This window comes from Dermacentor albipictus, chromosome 7 (genome assembly GCF_038994185.2).
Source record: "Dermacentor albipictus isolate Rhodes 1998 colony chromosome 7, USDA_Dalb.pri_finalv2, whole genome shotgun sequence".
NCBI lineage: Eukaryota > Metazoa > Arthropoda > Arachnida > Ixodida > Ixodidae > Dermacentor > Dermacentor albipictus.
This window is the reverse complement of record NC_091827.1, coordinates 7846345-7867558: the sequence shown is the minus strand read 5'-3', so window position 1 is coordinate 7867558 and position 21214 is coordinate 7846345. Positions and strand designations below refer to the sequence as shown.

General features: G+C 51.6%; 1 protein-coding gene across 5 annotated transcripts in view; it reads right to left on the bottom strand.

Moving 5' to 3' along the window:
• Reph (Regulator of eph expression) overlaps positions 1-21214 on the bottom strand; it is a 154524-nt gene that overhangs the window by 44583 nt on the left and 88727 nt on the right. For all 5 annotated transcript variants that reach the window (XM_065449835.2, XM_065449836.2, XM_065449839.2 and 2 more), the window contains one exon: positions 18516-19225. In XM_065449835.2, the coding sequence (XP_065305907.2) occupies positions 18516-19225 (710 nt within the window). The remainder of the gene's footprint in view (positions 1-18515; positions 19226-21214) is intronic.

Below are 21214 nucleotides of genomic sequence, written 5' to 3'. Positions count from 1 at the left end.
ATGCATCTGCGGCACTGACTCGTGAAATGTTACTCTTCGCGTCCATAAAGCGAGTCAGTTCCTAATCTGTTGGCAGATTCTACGACTGTCGACGAGTAGGCCTACTGTTTCACAGATAAAAAAAAGCAAGAAGAAAAGCAGGAAGGAGCGACCAAAATGATGCTCCTTTCTGTAGCTATACAGCACAGTTGCAAAGCTCTCGCAGAGAGAGAAATACCGATCCGGATGAACTCGAAGTCGTGTTGGGGGAAGTGAACGTACCACTCGATACGGAGCACCGCAGGAAAACAATCAATCGCCGGGCGTTGCTCTTTGCGACAGCGCCCGGTCCCCCCTACAATAATTAAACTGCAGGGGGCTGCGCAGCGGTAAGAAAAAAGAGAGAAAAAAAAATAGGTGGGAGGCGTGCGCTTCTGGCCCGCACGATTCCTGCGTCCCGACGGCCCCACTTTTCATTTCCTTGTTGTTTTCGCGCCACCCAGACGCGGTTTAGCGAAGTTATTATCGAAGCCTCACGCTCCCGACAACGGCCGATGGCGTCTGCAGAAAGCGAGAAAGAAACCGTAACCAACCGCCCAATTCGAGCCAAGCCCCGCCAATATAGTCGTCCGTCCACTCTCCCTTCCAAGCCGACGCGCCGTCAATAAACGCGCTTCATCGCGGTCACGTTTACAACTGCAGCAGCCCATACAGCGGGCACGTCAACAGCCGTTACGACGGACGGCGAGTGTGCGGGAGTGAATGCTACGAGGCCAAGGAGCCCCCCTCCCCCCACGGAAATGTCCCCGTCGCCGCGCGCCGTTGCGGGCTTCGCGGCAGATGAGATAAACGCGCTTCCACGAATTAAACAACCCACGTGCTGCGCGACTCGCGAGCAAGAGAAGCAGTACGCGATGCTTACCTATATTAAAGAGCGCACTACGCTGTACAGCCTCTCGGGAAAATGAGAGCGCGGTTACCAGCTTTATAACGTATAATAAATGGGGAGAGTGGTAGCGGTGGAGCGTCGATCATGTGCGTATTTGGAGTTTACTGGGCATAGCGGTAGGTTGAAGCCGTACTGTGTCAAGACAGCTAATTGGTGTTATCTAAAGGTAAAATTTTATTTTATTCAGGGGTTTTACATGCCAAAACCATAAAACAACGATCTTAAGAGGCACGCCCGTAGTGGGGGACTCGGGATCAATTTCGACCACCTGCGGTTCTCTAAGGCCCACCCGATGTACTGAAGGCGGGCGTTGTTACATTTTGCCCATATCTCGAGGTATTTATTTATTCGGCATTTCGTGTTCGTAACGCACTCTGTGCGTACTAGGTGACGCACTAGCGCTATAAAGCGAACCATTTCCTCACACGGTTCAGATAAGATCATAATGTGAAGAACGGTGGAAGGACCATAACCATCTACATCGAGGGTGTCTTCTTTCCGTGTGCGAGTGTGTTTTACCAACCTAGAGTCGTCAAACTGACGAGAGACGACCAGACTTAAATGACGTGTCCCAGTGCCATGTACCGGGCGCGCGCGCACGCAAGCAAGCAAGCAAGCGGACACACACTGCCACTCCCGCACGGGAACGTGAAGGTCGGCGACGGCGGTTCTCATCAAACGAACGCCGCGCGCACCCCCTACGCCCACCAACGAACTGCTCGCGCAAGCACGGGCGTCAGACGCACACGCGCAGAGAGACAGAGGGAGGTGCTCGCGCACATTTGGCGGCAACGGAACGGGCGCGGCGGTGCGTCGCCGGAGCCGAGTGAAAAAAATGGAAGAAAATAACCAGCGCTCCCGTTTACGACCCGGGGCCGACCGAAAAAACGCTTGCTTCCCGAGCCGGGAGCGCTCGAAAGGCGGCGACCGGTGCCGGCGGCATAACACGCGGTGCAAGGGATCGAGACTTCTCCAGAACTGGAATGGCAATTGGTCGGGAACTGTAAATTATTGGCAGTGCGTATGCGGAGGACGCAAGAGAAAGCAGCCGGCCGCGCCTGCACGAGAAGCTCTCACTCCTCTGAAGAATGCACGATGCTCGGTCGCAACTCCTTTCTCTACCATCGCGACATATGGAGAGAAGCAGCGCGCTACTCTTAAATCGCATATATGACGCCGCTCATATTCAAGTTATTACCTACCGACAGTCCATCACTTCGCTCCTACTCCAACTGTGTGTGTAGGCTCTTCGAGAAAAAAGAAACGCGAATCAAGGCTCGGGACGAAGGGCATGTGGAAATAAATATATAATGCCATAAAAGAATACTCCTTTCCGCGGTATACGGCCACAGAGAAAAGGCGCGCCGCCTGTATCTCACACCTCATGATTCGCGGTACGCTCACAAACGCGTTAGAGAGTTAGCGGCTCTTTGCACAGAAGCGTCACATGCACCGCAGTTTCCAAACAAACGAATAAAAAAGGCAAACGCGTGTATTTTTTCTTTCGAACAGCAACCTCCCGTCTCGGAAACTTGAGTACCCAACCAAACAAGAAGAAACGTTCAAGACTTCCATCACACTTTTTTTTTTTCAAGCCCTTACGTGCTCTTTCGAGGATGCGCATTTTCTTACTTTAGGGAAAAAAAAGAAAAAAAAAAAACTTCCTTCCACCGGAGCTGCTCTTCCAGAGGAGTCAGTCCACAAAGGTGCCGACATCAACAGTCACAAAAAAAATCTGAGAAAACAGAAACCGCACTAAGAGGTAATACACAAGGGAGAAAAAGCAGCCGGCTACTCATTAGTGCTCGAAATGTAGAAATAAATTAAAAATAACAGCGCAGGGTGGTGGTGGTGTTTACCGCAAAGCAGGAAGAATGCATTCGCCAGAAAAACAAAGCGAGAAAAGTGCTTCCTCAGTACGACACACACACACTCAACACACACGGCTACAAGAGACGGGGCCAAAACAGCTAGCAAGGGGTGCGCGCAAAGAACCAAGACAAAATGAAAGCGGCCACGCAAAGTCAACTCGTATGAGGACACCGGCAAAACGTTACGACGGTTGCGCCAGCACAATGACGGCAGAAGAGATGCAGAGAAAAACAAAGACGGGGAGTAGCGAAACGGCTCGCCTCGTTAAGACCGCTCTTGCTCTTTGAGCGTAGAGCGGGAAGGGGACGATCCCATCATCTCTCGCTCTCTCTATCTTTCTTTCTTTCTCTTTTTTAACGACCGCGCGCCCGTACAACCAGCACGGCACGACACTATGGACCCGCAAGTGCGCGCACGACGCGACGTTAACTCGGCCCCGCTATGACGTAACGGCAACAATGGTTCTCAAGGTCTTCCCCTCACCCCGCACCCCCCACTCACCCGCGCAGTCATCGCATCCTCGCGACCCGCCAGGGTCAGGGTGCGTGAGTGCTTCAGGTCTTGGGGCAAGCGTCGGGCGCGCGAGGAGCGTGAGGAGATAAAAATCGTCTCCGACGCGATCCTCCTGCTCTCGAGGCCACTGTCCGGCGGGCCTGGAGTCGCTCCGGCGCTGGCCTCACTCCGAAAGGAACTTCGCATTCTCCTGCAGCGACGCTGGGATGGCTTGAGGGCCACAACCCGGGCAGAGCTGTGGGAAATGGAAGCGTGGTGCAGCAGAAATGTCCTACGTAAACATCTTTCAAGGAAGAGCACAACTCTCTCTTCCCTAATAGATCCACGCGATAATAGCATAGTCGACTCACCAGACGGAGTGCTTGCACTGGCGAGGCAGTTTTACACGTCTTTGTATGCCGAACCAGTTGCCTCTCCAGCTGTTTTTCCCTTTGTTTTACCAGCTGAGCCGCCGCAAGTGTGCGACTCAGCCATAGATGAGGACGAGCTATTTTCTGCCTTGAAGTCTATGAAGCGCAATCGCAGTCCAGGTTCCGATGGTCTTACAGTCGAGTTTTATGTTAAATTTTGGACAATGTTAGGGAAGCCGTTCACATCACTGGTGAACCGGCTACTCAGTGAAGGGACTTTGTCAGCGTCTCAACGAGAAGGGCTAATCACTCTCCTTTGCAAGGACGAGTCGAGGAGCACTGATCTGCGAGCATGGCGTCCAATCACGCTTCTGAACTGCGATTATAAGCTCATAGCAAAGTGTCTGTGTACGCGACTCACACCAGCGCTCAGCACTGTTTTGGGTCCGTACCAGGCATGCAGTGTCCAGGGGCGCTCTACTCAGCTTCACGGTATAGCATTGAGGGACCTTCTCCTGTGGGCAAACACCAGGAAACTTCCAGGTATTCTTTGCTCCTTTGATCAGGAGAAGGCTTTCGACATTATTAGCCATAGGTACCTTTTCCGTGTTTTGGAAGAGGCTGGTTTTAGTGTGGGTTTTCGGCAGATGGTCCAAGCTTTGTATTCTCGACCGACTTCTGCTGTTGTCATACGGGACGGCGTCTCGGAGGCGTTCATTGTGGGGCGTGGTGTACGGCAGGGGGACCCCCTCTCACCTGCCCTCTACGTGCTCGCTTTTGAACCGCTTCTGCAGAGGTTGTCTTGTGACCGCAGAATTGGCAGGTTCCTACTCCCACCAGGTTCCCCTCCGGTTGCGCTATTTGCCTATGCGGATGACTTGTCCATTGTCGTCCCGGACGAAGCCTCAGTTTGCGGCGTCTTGGAGGTCATGGACAGTTACTGCAGGGCGAGTGGTGCAAGGTTGAATAGGTCGAAAAGTGCAGCCATGTACTTGAACTCCACTCCGTCCAGTCCGCAGCCCGTTCATGGTCTCCCCGTGAAAACGCGGCTGCGCATTCTAGGCTTCCAATTCGAACCAGATGGTCTGTCTCCTGAAAACTGGCAACAGGCTAAGGAGAAGCTTGAAACCAGAATTCAGCAGTTCAGCGCGTTGTCATGCCCATTGACTGCTCGAGCGACAATCCTGCGCTCACTTTTGTTTTCATTCCTGACGTATGTGGCATGTGTGTCTCCTGTTTCAACCCGAACCAAGCTCATCTTGGAGAGGGTTCTCTTTCGCTTCCTTTGGAAGGGTACAACTGGTTGTGTAGCTAGGCGGGTGCTCAAGCTGCCCAGGGATAAGGGAGGACTCGGAATTCCCGACCTGGGCATCGTGGCTACCGCACTACACGTCAGATGGACCCAGGTCGCTCTTAACTCGGATATGCTCCTGACTCGAAGCTTTACCTCGTTTTTCCTTAGCACCCGACTCCGCTTGTTTTCGCAGAGCACATTTTCCCACTGTGCTCCTCGTTCAGGAACCCCATCCACCATTTATGCGGCGGCTGCCAACTCTTTGGTCAGCCTCCGCACGGTTCGCCCCGACATCGACGTAGTTTCAACTCCACTCCAAGAGTTAGTAGACATCCTCACCCCAGGCCTCCCCCCGCATTGCCATATGTATGACCTGTCCATTCACAGGCCAAACTGGAAGCTCATCACGGCCAGTTTCCTCGACGCTAGGCGTGCCACTTTCATGTATCGCCTGGCGCGAGGGTGCCTGCCGTTGGGCTGCAGGCCCTTCACAGCCGTCCCGGTTCGTGGAGCGTGCCCGTTCTGTGGCGCTCGTGAGGACACGGTTCATGCGTTTGCGCAGTGTTTGCTTCCTGCAGCTCTTCTCCGTAGGATTGCTAGTCTTTTTAATCTCCCAGGCATTCCCTATCAGACAGTCCGATTTTTGCACCCTTTGCCTAATCAGGCGGTCAACCAGTTCGTGCTTCTCCTCGCTGAGTGCTCCTACCAAGTTTGGTTGGCACGCTGCGATGCAGTTTTCGGGAGGGGGGCGCCGGGCCTTCACGAAGTGCTTGCGAAAGCACGGAAGGAGGTCTGGTTCCATCTCACCCGGGAGCGGCACCGCTTGGGCGAGAAGAAGTTTCTCGAAGTGTGGGCCCGTCCTGCGGTAATTTTTGATGAGTCAGGCGGAAAGCTTTCCATTAAGTTATGATGCATGCTCCTAAGGTCGCTCGACTCGGCCGTGTGCGCCAGTCGATCTACGGGGTTTTGTTTGGTTCAGTGGAACCCAGAGCTAGAACCGGTGGCGGCGCACCCTTGGTTGGTCGTGCTGCTCCGTGGACGGCTTTGGTGCTCTGCATGGTTGTATGCCTTGGCCTCTTTTGCGCCGAGGCAGTCCGAAGGTCAGTCAGGCTCGAGTCCTGTACGACCAGCATGGCTGTTTGTGTGTTGCGTGCGGTAACTTTGTGTTGCGGCACCACAACAGCCCCCTTGTCCGGGAAGGACCGTTGGCCCGAACCAAGTCCCCCCACCCAGTCAACCCGGGTTGTGGGGGAGTACCGGGGTCGACGTATCGGATGATGATGGGTTGATGAGATATGTATGCTCATGGACGCGGTGCCTTCAAAGGTGCCAAGTCCTCCTCCCATCTGACAACGGTACCTTATGCCATCTTGCGGCCAGCCGGCCGATGACGGAGGCTATTGGAAAAAAGAAAACGATAAAAAGCCAAAGATCAAGCGAGCCGGACAGGAAGCACAGAAAGAAGTCGTACAGACGGGCCCGCATGGCGCACAAGGTAGTTGCACGGCCAGACGACGCGCCGTGCCGAAGCGAACGAGGACCGTCTTTAGATTCAGCCAAAAGAGAGAGGTGTCGTACTTTAAAAAAAAACGTTGTGCTCTTACTAGAGAAAGATTTTGTTCTCGTTAAACGGTTGTGAGGGAACGCAAAGGCCGCAACCCTGCTTTAAGCAAAACCTGCATCGTCAGAACAACGCCAAAGTTCCGCTTACATTATATTTCTCAGTTGCGTTGTTAAGAACAGCTTTTCTGCTATCTTTCTTGCCACACTTACGCTCATATTTCACGCGTCAACTTTTCAGGGAAGCTCCGCTATATCTACGCTTTCTTAAACTAGTTTTTTTTTTTCTGTGGTCCTACAGTTAGTCTCAGCTGCTCTTAAAGCACTGCAGGCGATGGCTTTAAAGCGACCTGACCCTCATCTGGTGCGTACAACACGTAGATCGAGGTAAAAGAAGAAAAGAAACGGAGTGAGCAGGTGTGGTACTTTAGCCGGAGTTGGAACTTCGGGTGGCCTAAAATGAATCTGACGTCATCATCCTCCCTTCCGCCCCACTAGAGAACTTTTTTAATCCCTCTTATATCGAGAAGGGCGCACACAAGCGAGAAACAGCTTAAAGCAGCTGCAAATATATGGCGTTTTCAGTTATGGTCCCGAAGTAGCACCCGTTTACCTGACGTTTTTTGCATATAGCGACGAAGGGGGGGAAAGAGAGAGAGAGAGAGAAAGAGAGAGAGAGAGAAATGCGTGCATGATTCCGCCAGGCGCTCCATGGCAGTCTTATATATATGCTGCTGCAAATTTTGCTCCGATCGGCATTACCTTTCCAGCGGCGAGGTCTAACGCAAAATGACTACGTCTGTAGTGTAACAGAACTGCTGTTTGCTTAAAGTGTGAGAATGCTTTCGATTTAAAATGCTACCGCAATAAGACTGCAGGGATGCCACTTCAGTAGAAGGTCGCACACCCACAAAGTGCCGCGATTAGAAAACGTGGCTTATCTCACACCTATAGTAAAGGGCGAAACACTGGCATTATAGCCGTCGAACGGCTATTGATACCAACACCGTCCGCAATTTCCAAGTTTTAAACATGTTACCAACAGTTCCAAGTTTTCAGCATATTTCTAATGAGCTTCCAAGAAATTTCTTACTCAGTCATTCAAAAGATTTCCAAAAACTTTCCTAGAAGTTTCGTACAGGTTTCCGACCTATAGGTTTCCAGCAGACGTCCGAGAGGCTTTCAACAACTTTGTTCTTTTCTTTCTCGGGTTTTACGTGCCAAAACCACGACCCGATTATGAGGTATGCCGTAGGGGAGGACTCCAGGTTAATTTTGACTACCTGGGGATTTTAAACGTGCTCCCAATGAAGGGTACACGGATGTTTCTCGCATTCGCCTCTATCGAAATGCGGCCGTGGAGACCGGGACTTGATCCCGCGACCTCGTGCTTAGCAGCGCAACACCCCAGCCGCTAGCTAAGCCACCACGACGGGTAACGATTTTCTAAGATTCCTTCATGCTCAAACAGAAGTTCCAAAAATCGGAGGAGCTAAGTTACGGGCATGCTGCACGTCGTATAGAACACCGCTTGGCTACACCCGTTGTTTTACCCGACCAAACGTATATACAAGACTGAGAACAGAAGACGAGGGCTAGCATAAATGAATAATTCATTTTGAAAAGGCTATATTTTCAAAAGTATTACACGCACACACATCGAAGGTATATGAAAAGAACCGCCAACTCACCAAGTTTATACACCCTCTACAAATGTTCAATACGTGCCCCTTTGGTGACACCACACACGTACAGACGATAATCGAGCTCATTCCGTACATTTTGTAGCATAATCTTGTCAATTGTCTGCACCGCAGCACTGAGGTGTTCTTTGGGCTCGACAAAGGATTGCGGTAGTGGAATCGTGCAAGCCCTAACGGACGGCGAAATGGCGAGCTTGGAACAATGTAAAACAAGCCCGAATATCCTACTGCCTACGCATGCCGATCATCGACTGGGTAGTTTCAACAACCTCTCAACGACAATGCATTACAGGTTACAAAGAGTAGCAAGGAAGTGGTGTCGGTGAAGCACTGAAAAGCCTTAAGAGCCCCTATCCTACCCCTACCCAAGGGAGTGACGGGAGGGTATTTGTTCAGGCAGGGCTACAACAGCAGAGCCTCACTAAATGCTTGCAGTGCAGCGAATCCTACGAGTCGCGTCCATCAGTCACCAACCAGAGTCAGTCACCAACCGTGCTTTCGTGATCCGCCATGAGCTGTATTGTCTGGTTAATAAGACCGGCCTAGTTGAATATCCATATTCAAGCAGCTACAGCGCAGATGTCAACGAATAGCAGGTGAGGCAGGGAAGCGCTGACTTCTGACTGAATGTTTATGGTCAGTTTCGCAGATATACCAGAATCGCGCTATACTAAAGCTAAAACAAACCACCCAGGTATTCACAAAACAACGCTAAAACCCGGCCCTTTCCAGGTGTGGCAATTCATTTTCGGAAGGGACAATCGAGAATTCGCTCCCGCCACCATCCCTAGCTAGGGGCTGCTGCACTTGTATCTTTTTTTTTTTTCAGTCATTGTCACGTTTCAATATAGCACTCGACATTAGAAGCGTCCTTGCTCTCCAGCGACAAGCAGCTGCTTTGCGGAACGGCCTGCACGAGCGGGACGCCTACATAGCTTTCGCAATACTGCGCAGAGATGGTGACACTGAGTCGAGGCAGAGTCGGCAAGGAAACCGAAGCCGCGCTGCGCCAGCGTGTGGTCGTCCATCTGCCTCAGGACAGCGCGAGGCGCGCACTTGGAACAAGACCTTCGGGAGGAAGGAGAGGATCGGGCACTGCGAAGGGCGACATCTGGCTGCCACCTGCGAGGCGACACATTCCGCCTGACGCGACGCAGCCTCGACACGACACCGAGGCGCGCAAGGGGCAAAGCGCCAGCGGGCACTGCGGATGGTCCGCGCTAAGCCAGTAGAAAGATGAAGAACTATGCCAGCGGGCGCAAAACGCTCTCACGCTACAGTTACTCTACCGTATAACAATTCTAACCAATCCTGGTGCTGGACATCCGTTATTAGCGATGCCGGCCAGCCAATAGCGAAGAGAACTTACAAACTAAAATCTTTGTGAATCCGGCCCCTGGTTCTCGGCGCCCTCCGGTGTGTTGGTGGTGTGCATACTTTTTTTAATGTGGATACTAGGACTTGTGTTTCGCTATCTGAAACCGGCCGTTAAATTTCGCTGGTAATGGACAAACAGCGAAGTTCCAATAGCCAGATAATATGCAGGAACTTCTAGCTGCTACAAGCCATGCTCCGTCGTTAAAGTGTAGCTTTATAAATTTTTATCCCTAGATACGTGAGAAAAGCTACAGACGCGAGCTCGAAGTACGAGACGTGTTTCTCATTTCGAGCACATTAACAAAGCGCACACATTGTCGACTGCGTGGGACCCAAGATGCAGTGCTGTTCTGTTTACATACTTGTATACGAAACACATGCCAACGGAAATTTTCGAGGGTCACAAAGCACACTGCTGCCGCAGCGCTCAAATTGAGTCTACACAGTCAAGCCAATCGCTGCAATAAGTAGCGCCCTCTCCGCTTCCGAGAGATGGTTGTGCCGCAACTGCGGTATAGCGCAGATGTACAAAGCTAGGAAAATGGACAGTCAATGCGTACAAACGCAACGCTTGTATGAGTCGATCTCGTCTGTCTTACATATCCGCTGTCCCTATCAGATAAAACTAGACAGGGAGAAATCGTTGACTGAACAGTGGATTACCGTCACGGCACTGTAGGGCATGCCGTACAACCACACGTTAATTAAAATGCTGTCTCGGCCCTGACCCTGAATACGATTGTGACATGAATGTACCGAAACGGCTGCAACACATGAACACGGGTCGCCGTTTTGTATCAATGACGACGTTGCTGCATGCCACGGGAGACGGAAAGCTCGCAGAGCGCAAATGGCGAGAGCGACAAAGGAAGAGCCTTCACAGCGCAACAGACGAGAATGGGGGGAGGAGGGGGGGTATAATAAATATCGTAGACGAAGAACTGGTATATGGCGTATAACGACTTCCGCATCGCTAGCAGCCCAGCGGGAGCGTCGCGACACAACGCTCGGCAAGCGAGACACGTACCGCACTCATCCAAATATAGGTCGAGCACTTGTTTCCTGCGCGTGTGTGCGTACCATATATATATATATATATATATATATATATATATAATCACGAGCTTAAAGCAAAGCGATACCCGCCGCAGTGCCTATGGTGCGGGTTCGATCACCGGCTGCATTTAGTTGGGGGTTGAAGTGCGAAAGCACTCGTGCACTTATATTTAGGTGCACGTTGAAGAGCCCCAGGTGGTCAAAAGCCCCAGTATCGATGCTAGACGATAACCTCCATGAACCAAGGGAAGCGACATGTGCGTATACGATGAAGGCGCAGTACGACCAAGACGAAGTGTTCTTAACACGTAGATTAGGAACGATATGGCGACAGTGCATGGACATCAAATGTAATCTGCAAGCCCCTGGCTGCTCTCACCGTGAAAATCCGAAATACAGTGCCACCTCTGGCACGTCTACCCCCTTCCGTTTCGGGTCGGTCAGCTTTCGCGGCTACCACAAAAATATTACGGAGGGAGTGTTTTCTTTTTTTAGGTGCTCTTCGATATGATAAAGCTCTGCTAGTATCAGCTCGTCTACTCCTCCCCCCCAACCCCCCCTTCTTCTTTTTAAACTTTCACGCGGCTGTACATTCGGGCGGAAGGGGTAACATACGAGGAGAAATCATTTTGCACTCGTGCCCGACCTGTATGCGAGTAAACACGGTGTTTGCCACTCCAGCGCGCCTTCGTCGTCAACGCAAGCAGCGACAGTCGGCTTGCCGCACTCGCGGGCACGAAGGAAAAAAAAAAGAATAAATAAAAAGCCGTCTCGCCCGTCGCTTGTGACAATCGTAAATCACTTCCCGCCGGGACGGAAGGACGCAGTGGACACATACAGAGCGAGAGGAGCGTGTATGTGCGGTTTTGTCGTTGCCCAACTCTTGAAGCCAGGAACCGACACGTGTGGTGGCAGGCTCTACAGACACCGCCTCGCCAGCTACGTGCAGTGCCGCGACACGGCACGAGACGCGCCAGCGAACTAGCTACGGGGAATGCCAGAAAGGCTCGCCACCACTGCACTCAATTCCATTCTGCGGGACACCCGTTGAATGCAAGGATCGCGCTAACGGATTAGCAGTGAGCAAGGCGGGCGAGAAGGGGGAGGGAAGGGCGAGCTTTCGTTCTTACCGGAGCCACGCATGAAGCTTCTCGTTTCTGGGTGCCTTGCGGTTCAGACAACGTTGGTCGATTACCAACACCATTCTTACCAATATAGTAAACAATGCGTTAAACCCAACTTTTGCTAGGGCCCGCGAGAAGTGAGCCGCAGTAAAGACGTCTAGTCCGTCTGGGACATAGACGAACGCTCGCGGGAAATTCACCCAGTTGGATTCACCCAGAAGGATTTTGACCATCCTCTTTGAAACGAAGTGTTCTGGTAGCACCAAGCTCGTTAGTCTACTTAGTTATTTTTTCGCCTTTCTCGGTGTTGATTTCTGACACTCAAAATTCACTGTGCGTGCGAAACACGCCTTCCGATTTCGATTAGTTGGTTATTCTATACAAGGGTATTCGTCGATTCATCCTGTGGCGGCTTCCCTGCCTTTACGCCACCGAGCTCCTACCTGTCTAATTTCTAAAATCCAAGGCCTTGGGTGGAGTAATTACCACCCCATTAAACAATTGATTGAGTTTACCTTATTTATGCGGAAATTGCTTCATCCACATCCGAAATTGAGTTTCGGACCAGCTCGTGCACACCTCGAGCTGTGCGTACTTCAACACGGCAATCGCGAATGTAGTTAGGTGGCCGCACAAAGTGTAAACAGGGACGATAAAAGACGACATGCTCGCCAAGTCTCTCAACCCCGAAGAGAAGAGACGTGTTACGCCTCTTTGCCTCCCAGACACGTGCACCGCGAGACGCGCTGCAACAACCCCACGCGCACGCACACATTCGCAGTGCGTGCATCAGCGAAGTTAAATTTCCGGCGCAGAGCGACTGCCTCCATTTACAGGGTGGACGCGTGGCGATTCGTGAGCCGTGTCACTCTTAAACCAACACTCCATGAAAACGCACACGCGCGTGCTTGTTATGTGCTCAGACGCATTTTAACAAAACAGCTAACGTTCCTAAAGGATGTATCTTATTGTGCTACCTAGCGGCGGTGCTTGGCACACCATAGGACACGTTGGAAATCCCTTCGACAGTACCCCATGCAAAAGACGATTAAAAATAAATCAATCAAACAGGAAAACAGTGAATGCCCACACACACACACACACACACACACACACACACACACACACACACACACACACACACACACACACACACACACACACACACACACACACACACACGCACGCACGCACACACACACAATAAATTAATGATTTCGCGAACACATATTTTAACAGAGCATAAGATGTGTACACGAAGCTAATACAAACCAAAAGTGCAGAAAGAGAAAAGTATTACAGAATGACGGAACACACAACAGATACGAGCGTTTTTGTTTAGTTATTTAATTTCCTGTACAACTCCTTTCTGGGAAATTTTTTAATTAGGTGTGAAGATATCCAGGCAGTCTGAATAATAATAATAATAATAATAATAATAATAATAATAATAATAATAATAATAATACCTATCATTATTATTATATAAGCCGGCGAGGCAAGAAACGGCACTGCAGTACTCGGGCACAATATAATCAGAATCGCACATACGGGCGACAGCATTACACATGTCACGGCAGCATTCCCAAACGTATTGTAGTCGATAGTACGAAAGGTGATGCGAAAAATAAAATAAAAGAAAAAGAGGCACAGAATGTTTTATTTAAATAGTGATCTGGCGCTCGATAGACTGATTCAACACTTAGCTTTAGTGCCTCTTTGCTCCTCTAAAAAATGGCAAGGGAGACGTATATCTGCCACGATAGGTCGACGTCATCAAACGCTGGCCAAGCCGTCGTAGTCTGTAGTACATTTAAGGGACGGCATAACGGAAACATCGGGCTAATCAGCGGACTCGACAGGATGACGAACGCGCATCCATTACGCCGCGAAGGTGAGAGAGGCAGACGAGAAAAAAAATAATATACGATAAACGAACGCAGAGACACGAGATAAACGATCGTCCTTGGCACCGAGTGAAACGGCTACAAAAGCGAAAGCGGAGAAACCTCCGCACCGGCTCGACGAGGATAGGACGACCGTGAGCGCGATAAGCGGCGGCGGCCGCCTGGAGAAGAGAAAGGATACAGAAAAGTGACGAAACAAAGTTTAAGACGGCAAAAAAGTTGGCTACGCGGACACGCCAGTGCCAATGCGGATGGAGAGAGAGAGAGGGGGGGGGGGAATAAGAATAACGCAAAAATTAAAGGGAGACCGGAAAGGCTAATGGCTGCCAGAGGATCCGGCACGAACACGCGAACGTTATCGTGCGGTGACGACTATAGTGGTAGCAGTAGCACTGTAGTGGAGGCCGAGTGTGTGTGTGTGTTTGTGAGGAGGAATGGCGGTGGTCAGCTGAGGGTAGAACGAAGCGAAACGTCGCAGCTCATCATAGCACGAAAGGTACGACAGCAGCAGCAGCAAGCAAGCCTCGCCGAAGAGGAGGGAATAAGCCATTAAAAAATGAAACGTTACGATAGTAAGCACAGCCAATGTTGGAAAAGGAGCTCGAAGACGGGGGAGCGAGATAGTCAGCCGACGGAAGTTCGGCGCCAAATTAACAAACCTGGCAAGGGCACATAGAAAAGAGAAGGCGGGATTGAGAGAGAGAGAGAGAGAGAGAGAGAGAAACATGGGAAGATGAGGAGGTTTAGGGGACGGGGAATTAAGAGCGACACACCGAGCATCGACGGTGCCGCGGCCCCGCGTCACGAAACACGTCGAGAACGAGGGGCGCAGAACAGATTAGAGTGAGAGAGAGAGACAGCGCTTCGTATGAGACAGGAACGATCGCGGAGGGGACGGGGAGAGAAATCCCAAGACGCGATTGCAATTAGCCGAAAAGGCGGCATCGCGCGTAGCGGCGGCGATCGGCCAGTTCCAGGGCAAAATCCGCACGCTGCTGACTGCTCTAAGGGGCGCCTGGAAATGGGCGGGAAATGGGTGGCACTGAAGGCGCGCTCATACGATTCCGGCCGACAAAACAAAGGCGGAACAGTGAGAAATGGAAGGGAGCAGCACTTTGGCGGACACAAATGCACCAATTCACGCCTTCGCTAACAGCGTACAGTATTTGAGGAAGCTGTAGAGTATCCCCGTGAGCGCTAATTAATGATCAGCGTGCCGAGACGCACCGACGCTTTGCTAGTTTTGCGCGGTTTAGCGACCACTCGTGTAAGACGCGAAGACTGCCGATGCAGGCCGACGAACTCGAGCAGACGCCTTTGCACACCGACGTCTCCCGCGCACGCAACAAGCGTGATAAACCCAGCTGCTGCACGCCAGCGCGGAGTTCTTGAGCCAGTACGACTGGCAGCTGGTTAAACCTATTGGTAAACGAAAAGAAAAAAAAAAAGCGGACGCGTAAGCAAGCAAATGCTACTATGTTATGTCGTGTGGTCATTCCGCACCTTAGTAAGAGTTGTTCGCTGCCAGATGTCACAATCCGTAAAGCGCTTCTAACAATTCTTAAGCCTTTTATCTCTTCTTCAGCGCTGTATGTGTACACTGCGCGAAATAAGGAACGAACGAATCAACGGAAACGAAAATCGCATACCCGGTGACACCGTAGAGAAAATGTCGTCCTACACAAGCAAAGCCCTCATCGATGCTGGGACAATCGCAGCTCCACTTTCGTCGGCGCTGTGCGGTTTTGCCGTAACACAGTGCACCCACCGGCCTATGCCAATATACGGCGAGAGGGGGATAACGATACTGATCGAAGGGAAAGGCAAACCAAGCAAGCGCGCCGAACGCAGAGCGTCACAGAAATGTCCATTCCATCGGCGACCCCAATCAATAGGTGGCACTGAAAGAGGAGGGCGCAAGAGGTGTTGCCTCATCGGGGAGCGCGCAGCCGGAAGGCCGGCCCCGCGGCGCCAAATTAGCGCCCGCTTGATCGGCTTCGGCGGCTGATGGCGCTGACGGACGCCCGCTCCTTTTTCCCCGCTCCTCGTCGTCTTGCCGCCCTCCGCCATGGCTCCGACGTAGAGGGGCAGTCACTGCATCACAGGACTGTAGCAGCACGCAGATACAGACGGTACACATACTTCTACGTGTCACGTTTATACGGTACGCATACTTCTAAGCGTCACAGTTCATTCGGAATGTCGGAACGGAAACGCGAGGTTCAGATTCGATGGCCGGTTGGTTTTCACGTCTTAAAAGCCACATCTGTATTAGGAATGATGCGCCCTAATTCGTTTGTTTTAAACTTTATTAAGTCAGAAAGGAATAAAACAATGAAATACTAAGCAAATAAATGAATATGACTATAAAGAAAAGCAGATGCAGCTCGCTTATGGCTTTATGTCACCAGCAACAACAGAACACAAGCGCAACATTTAACCACATGGATATACATATATTCTCGAACTCAACTTCACACAAGCAGTTAGTTTTGCAACTCTGTGTCCCGCCGTAATAATGCCGTCAGCCGATGCCTAGGCCCCGTCCGTGCAGCGGGGTGGCATGGCGACCGATCATTCGTGTGCAGGGCGGCGGATAAGCTTTGAGCCGTGCAAAAAAAAAAAAAAAAAAAAGACACCACATGAAGGTAAGCCACGAATACCTCCATTCAGAGACCTCTCCAAATTTCCGCAGTTCACGGGCACGAGCCGGAGGTCGTCCCACAATATAGGCATAAAAATATGTGACGGAACACAATGGCAATGCAGATGACAGCAGCGCTGCTTACGCTGCGCACGCTAGACGCTGTGCCATAGAGTTCACGCGATGGAGGCCCGGTGAATATACAGAGCAGCGACAGCAAGAAGAGAGAGCACACGCCGTTGAAGCGGAACGTTGCGTCACGTGATCGCGCGCGCATTCGCGGGGACCCCGAGAGCACGAACGCAGAGCCCACAGAGAGGAGCCGTTACAATGGGGCGCGCAACACTTTCGGTGCGCCCTTTCAGGGACAGTAATATTATGCTTCGGCGAGTCTATGGTGCGCATAATGCGGGGAGGTAACAGGCGTTGAGCAACGGAGTGTGTGGAAACCAGAGGTCTTCTGTATTCAGTGACCCGGGAACGAGAGCGTACACATATTAGAGAGTTTTAGTTTAGGGGACGCAAGCGGCTTGCGTACGCAAGAACTAGGGGCGACGGCACTGCGCATGCGCAGACCGCTACGTCCGGGTCTGCGCATGCGCAGTAGCGTCGCCCCTAGTTCTTGCGTACGCAAGCCGCTTGCGTCCCCTAAACTAAAACTCCCTATTAGGGAGTTTTAGAATAGGGGCCCCAAACGTTTTGGGGCCCCAAAGAAATAGCGTCGAAGCCACTGCGCATGCGCAAGACGCAAACTGCGTTTGGGTTTTGCGTTGGGAACGCTATTTCACCGATTTAGCGGGAGCCCAAATAGCGGCCCCAAAAGTTTTGCGTCGGCAAACATGGCGGCACCCATCGAAGCGACGGCTCTAACCTAGCACAAAACTGGGTTCGATTCGTGGTAACGCGTGAAGTTCGCAAGCTAGGAGAAGTGACTGCGGTTATCGCTTTTTGTCAACTAGCGTGTGTTATGAAGATTGACTCATTAGACGCCGCTGATTTTGAATTCGATTGTGGATTTTATGGCTGGTAGGCCTAACATGGCTGAGCTTGGCTGGTGAAGGCTAGTAAAGTTGGTTTGCTCAAAACTAAGCGCAACTAACTGTTTGCTGCTTACAGAATAACCTCTAAATTGTAATCAAACGCGAATACACGCAAGTCAAAATTATTATTCCTCTCATAAAATGGTATATTTTATTTAATTATTTCTGATAGTTTTTTCTTTGACGCCGTAGTGGCGCTGTCAGCGCAAGACCCTATCCGCAAACGTAAAACCCTATTCTAAAACTCTTCACTCCTACGTGTCCCAATGCTGACACCCGCAAAGCTCTTTGGGGCCCCAAACTATTGGGGCCCCTATTCTAAAACTCCCTATTGAGGCAAAGGAGAGAGAGGGCAATGCGTGACGATCCGCGGGCTGTTTAGCCAGGCGCAAGGTGGGAGTGACGAAAGAGGAAACGATACCATAAGAATCCAACAAAGACATCAACGAAAACATAGGAAAAATTACTTTTACTTAATAATCGAATTGAAGAAATGATAAATTAATGGAAATGAAAATGGGCGAAAAAACAACTTGCCGCCACTCTTTACTAGTACAGGCGTGACACCGCAAGTCGACGGTACTAGTGCGTGGGGGACCGGGCTAGTGGCGTGATTGGGATAGGCGATACAGTTTGTAAGAAATGGAACGACGCCGTCCAGCCACATGAAATGGTCCAAAATTTTATTTTACCCTCCTTTACGCGCCGGTTGACCACTACGGTACGCTGACTTGTTTCGATGCACCACTGTGGCCTGGCTTAAAAAAGAGGTCTTATCTGACAGCCACCCTCCACACCAGCGCACTTCCGACCGAGCACACTTGTGATAGGTGGTGCTGAGAGATCAATCAATCAATGCTTCGGCTCTCGGCCATTACAACGGTGTTAACAACACAACAAAACTATTGCAGCCTCCTATAGCAACCCGTCTCCCTAATTCAACAGCGTCTTCTCGCACAACAAAACTCGCCCGGCGAGACATCCATGGTGATGGATGTTGGGGCACGCAACAACGCGCAAAATTATAATTGCTCAAAGCGAACAGCAGGGAATCCCCGATTCCCGACCTCCCGCAATGCTACAAAACCACACCAGCGCAGCAGTGCCGTCTTGACGAGGACAGGCGTGCGTGAGGGAAGCCACTGACCTGCTGCATCTTCTCGAAGTCCAGGCACGGCCGCTGGACGGGTCCGCCGTCGACGAGCGAGAAGACTCCGAACGCCGTGCCGCCCCGGTCCTGCCGGTGGCGCTTGCGCGGGCTCACGGCGCACACCTCGAAGGCCGGGATGTGCGCGGACGCGGACAGCGTGAGCGTCGTGGGGCCGGACGACGTCGTGGACGAGGACGACGACACCGAGGTGGTCGAAGAAGAGGACGATGACGACAAGCCGCCAACCACGCCCGGCGCCGCGTGGAACACCTTGGGCGGCGGGGAGCCGTTGTACGGCCGGTGCACGTGCAGCGGCGGCGAGGCGCGGAACTCGACGGGCGTCGGGGGCACCACCGCGGTCGACGACGACGACGAGGACCGCTGGGACGACGAGCGCGCGGAGGAGGCGGCCGACGACGCCGAACCATGAACGCCGTTCACGACGCCCTCGCCGACGCCTCCGGCACCGCCCGTGCCTCCGCCGACGCCGCGACCGCTCCACGTCAGGTCGCGCACTTCCTCATCGTCCTCGTCATCGTCTTCATCGTCGTCCTCGACGTCGCTGGTGTTGCGTCGGCAGGCGCCATTCGCTATGGCCCGCGAGGAGACGCCGTCGGCTAGCGTCGCGCCGGTCGCCGCGTCGTACTCCTCTTCGTCCGAGGACGTGTCGCCGCCGCCGCCGTCCGAGCGGCTCCGGCGTAGCGACGCTGCGGGAAGAGAAAAAGCAGCGACACGTTGGAGTTGCACGGTTCGCCACACACACGCGATAAATAGGTAACAAATGGAAGAGTTATTAACGATGTAATTTATCCGCGTTGCATATTTCAAAAGACCTTGTCGCTGCGCCAGTTGTATGCGTCACTGCAACGAAGATATACCATAGATCGAACTGAACATGCCAGAGAGGCTTCGTTATGGCGTAAAAGACGAGGTACTATGTGAAGACACGAAAGCGCGTAGTTGCGAGTGAGGCTCTTTGCTTCTGTCGATCCAAGTGTTTTACACCATCTAATGTGTGAACCAAGTAGGCCTGCAACAAATAGTGATAAGCGAAAATTAGCTTATTCAACAGACGCCATACAGAGAGAGCAAATAAAAAAAAAAGGATCTACTGGGGTCAATCTTACCAGTTTGCTACCGTACGTTGTAGAAGGGGCAAGAAAGAAGAAGAGCGAAGACGAAAACACTGCGCCCACAACGCGACCATGCTGTCACTACTGCTAGCGCTGGCAGACAAGGTCGCATTTGATACAAAGGACACACAAATAGCTTCCTGTATCCTCTAGCCACTCCTTGCGTCATTGTACGCCACTATGTAATTCCCCCTATAAACAATCAACCTGCCCAAATCACCACCCTCACTGTCCCTACGGGCGGTGAACTTAAAAATCCGCAGCGCTAGAATTGCTTTTTGTGCACCGGAAATTAAATCTCTTCGCTATTGCTCTGCGGCTTGCCTCTGTGATTGTGCTTTGTCAATGGTTCGTCGCAACAGCATGCATTTGATACATTATCGTTACTTAACTTACTGTCAACTCTCTCGGGGCACCCGTCGCACCCACCTGGCTACGGAAGTTTTCGGAATGCGGAAACTAAAGGAGGTGGCTCAAGAAATAAGCGCCCGAAGCACGCGAACACGAAACGAAAGTGTGAAGTACAACATACGAGCCCTTCCTGCACACTTCAGTAGCAAGGCTGCGTGTTTATGGGTCGCGAAATAAGTGAGAATTTTTCGCCGTTTCGCCATTTCGCTAAAATTTTCCCATGTCCAGCTACGAAAAGAGTGGCGGAACCAGCTCGCGACGTACAGCCACGCTGTACAAGGCTGACTGGACCTAAATATGCACACATGCAGGGCAATGGCGATCCACTGCGCGCCCTAGCGCTGCTATTGCGTGAATCACACGAATCAACCGATCCAAATCCGCGAGGACACCCGTCTACGCTAAGCTCAGAGCGGCGAATTTACGGTCTTTCCGGTAGAGAGGCGCACTCCTGACCTTTGCTCGCAAAACCGGCGAGATGCCGATGCGCAGAACGAAAAGTCGTACGATCTTTTGCAACCAGTTCTTACAAGTTGTCGCATAATTAGGATATGGGCGCACGTCCGCAAGCTAATGCGCAACTGCGCGCGTGACCGCCACATGTCCGCGAGGATACGGGACCCACCCCAAAAGTCTTCATCTTCTTTTTTTTTTCTTTTGTATAGTGTTCGCTCTAGTTCATGTCAGCTTGTCTGAAAGGCTATTATGTGTCACGCGTGAACCGCAGACAAAAGACAAGGAAAAAAAAAACGAGAAGCATGCATAAAAGCTTTTTTTTTTTAAATGCAGCATCCGTCACTCGCTAAGTGCATGCTATATGGCGCCACTGTACCGCGCCTCATCCAACACAGCTAGCGAAAAAGCTCGCATTGCGTATTGCAAGTAATATCACTCGCACTATATTCTTTTTTTTTTTTTGCAAGAGGCCCCATCTCCCTTGCCGCACACACGGACGCATACGCAGGCACACACACACTAATTTGCGCAACGTTTCGAGTTTCAATTGTTGGTTCGTCATCGTTAGTGTGGAAGGCACAGAAATCTGACGGAGAGAGCCAGAGAGGGACGCAAACAAAACGCACACAGTGCTGCACCTTGCTCTATGGCTGCACTTTCGTATTCGTCAGATATCTACGCTGTTCTTTTATAACA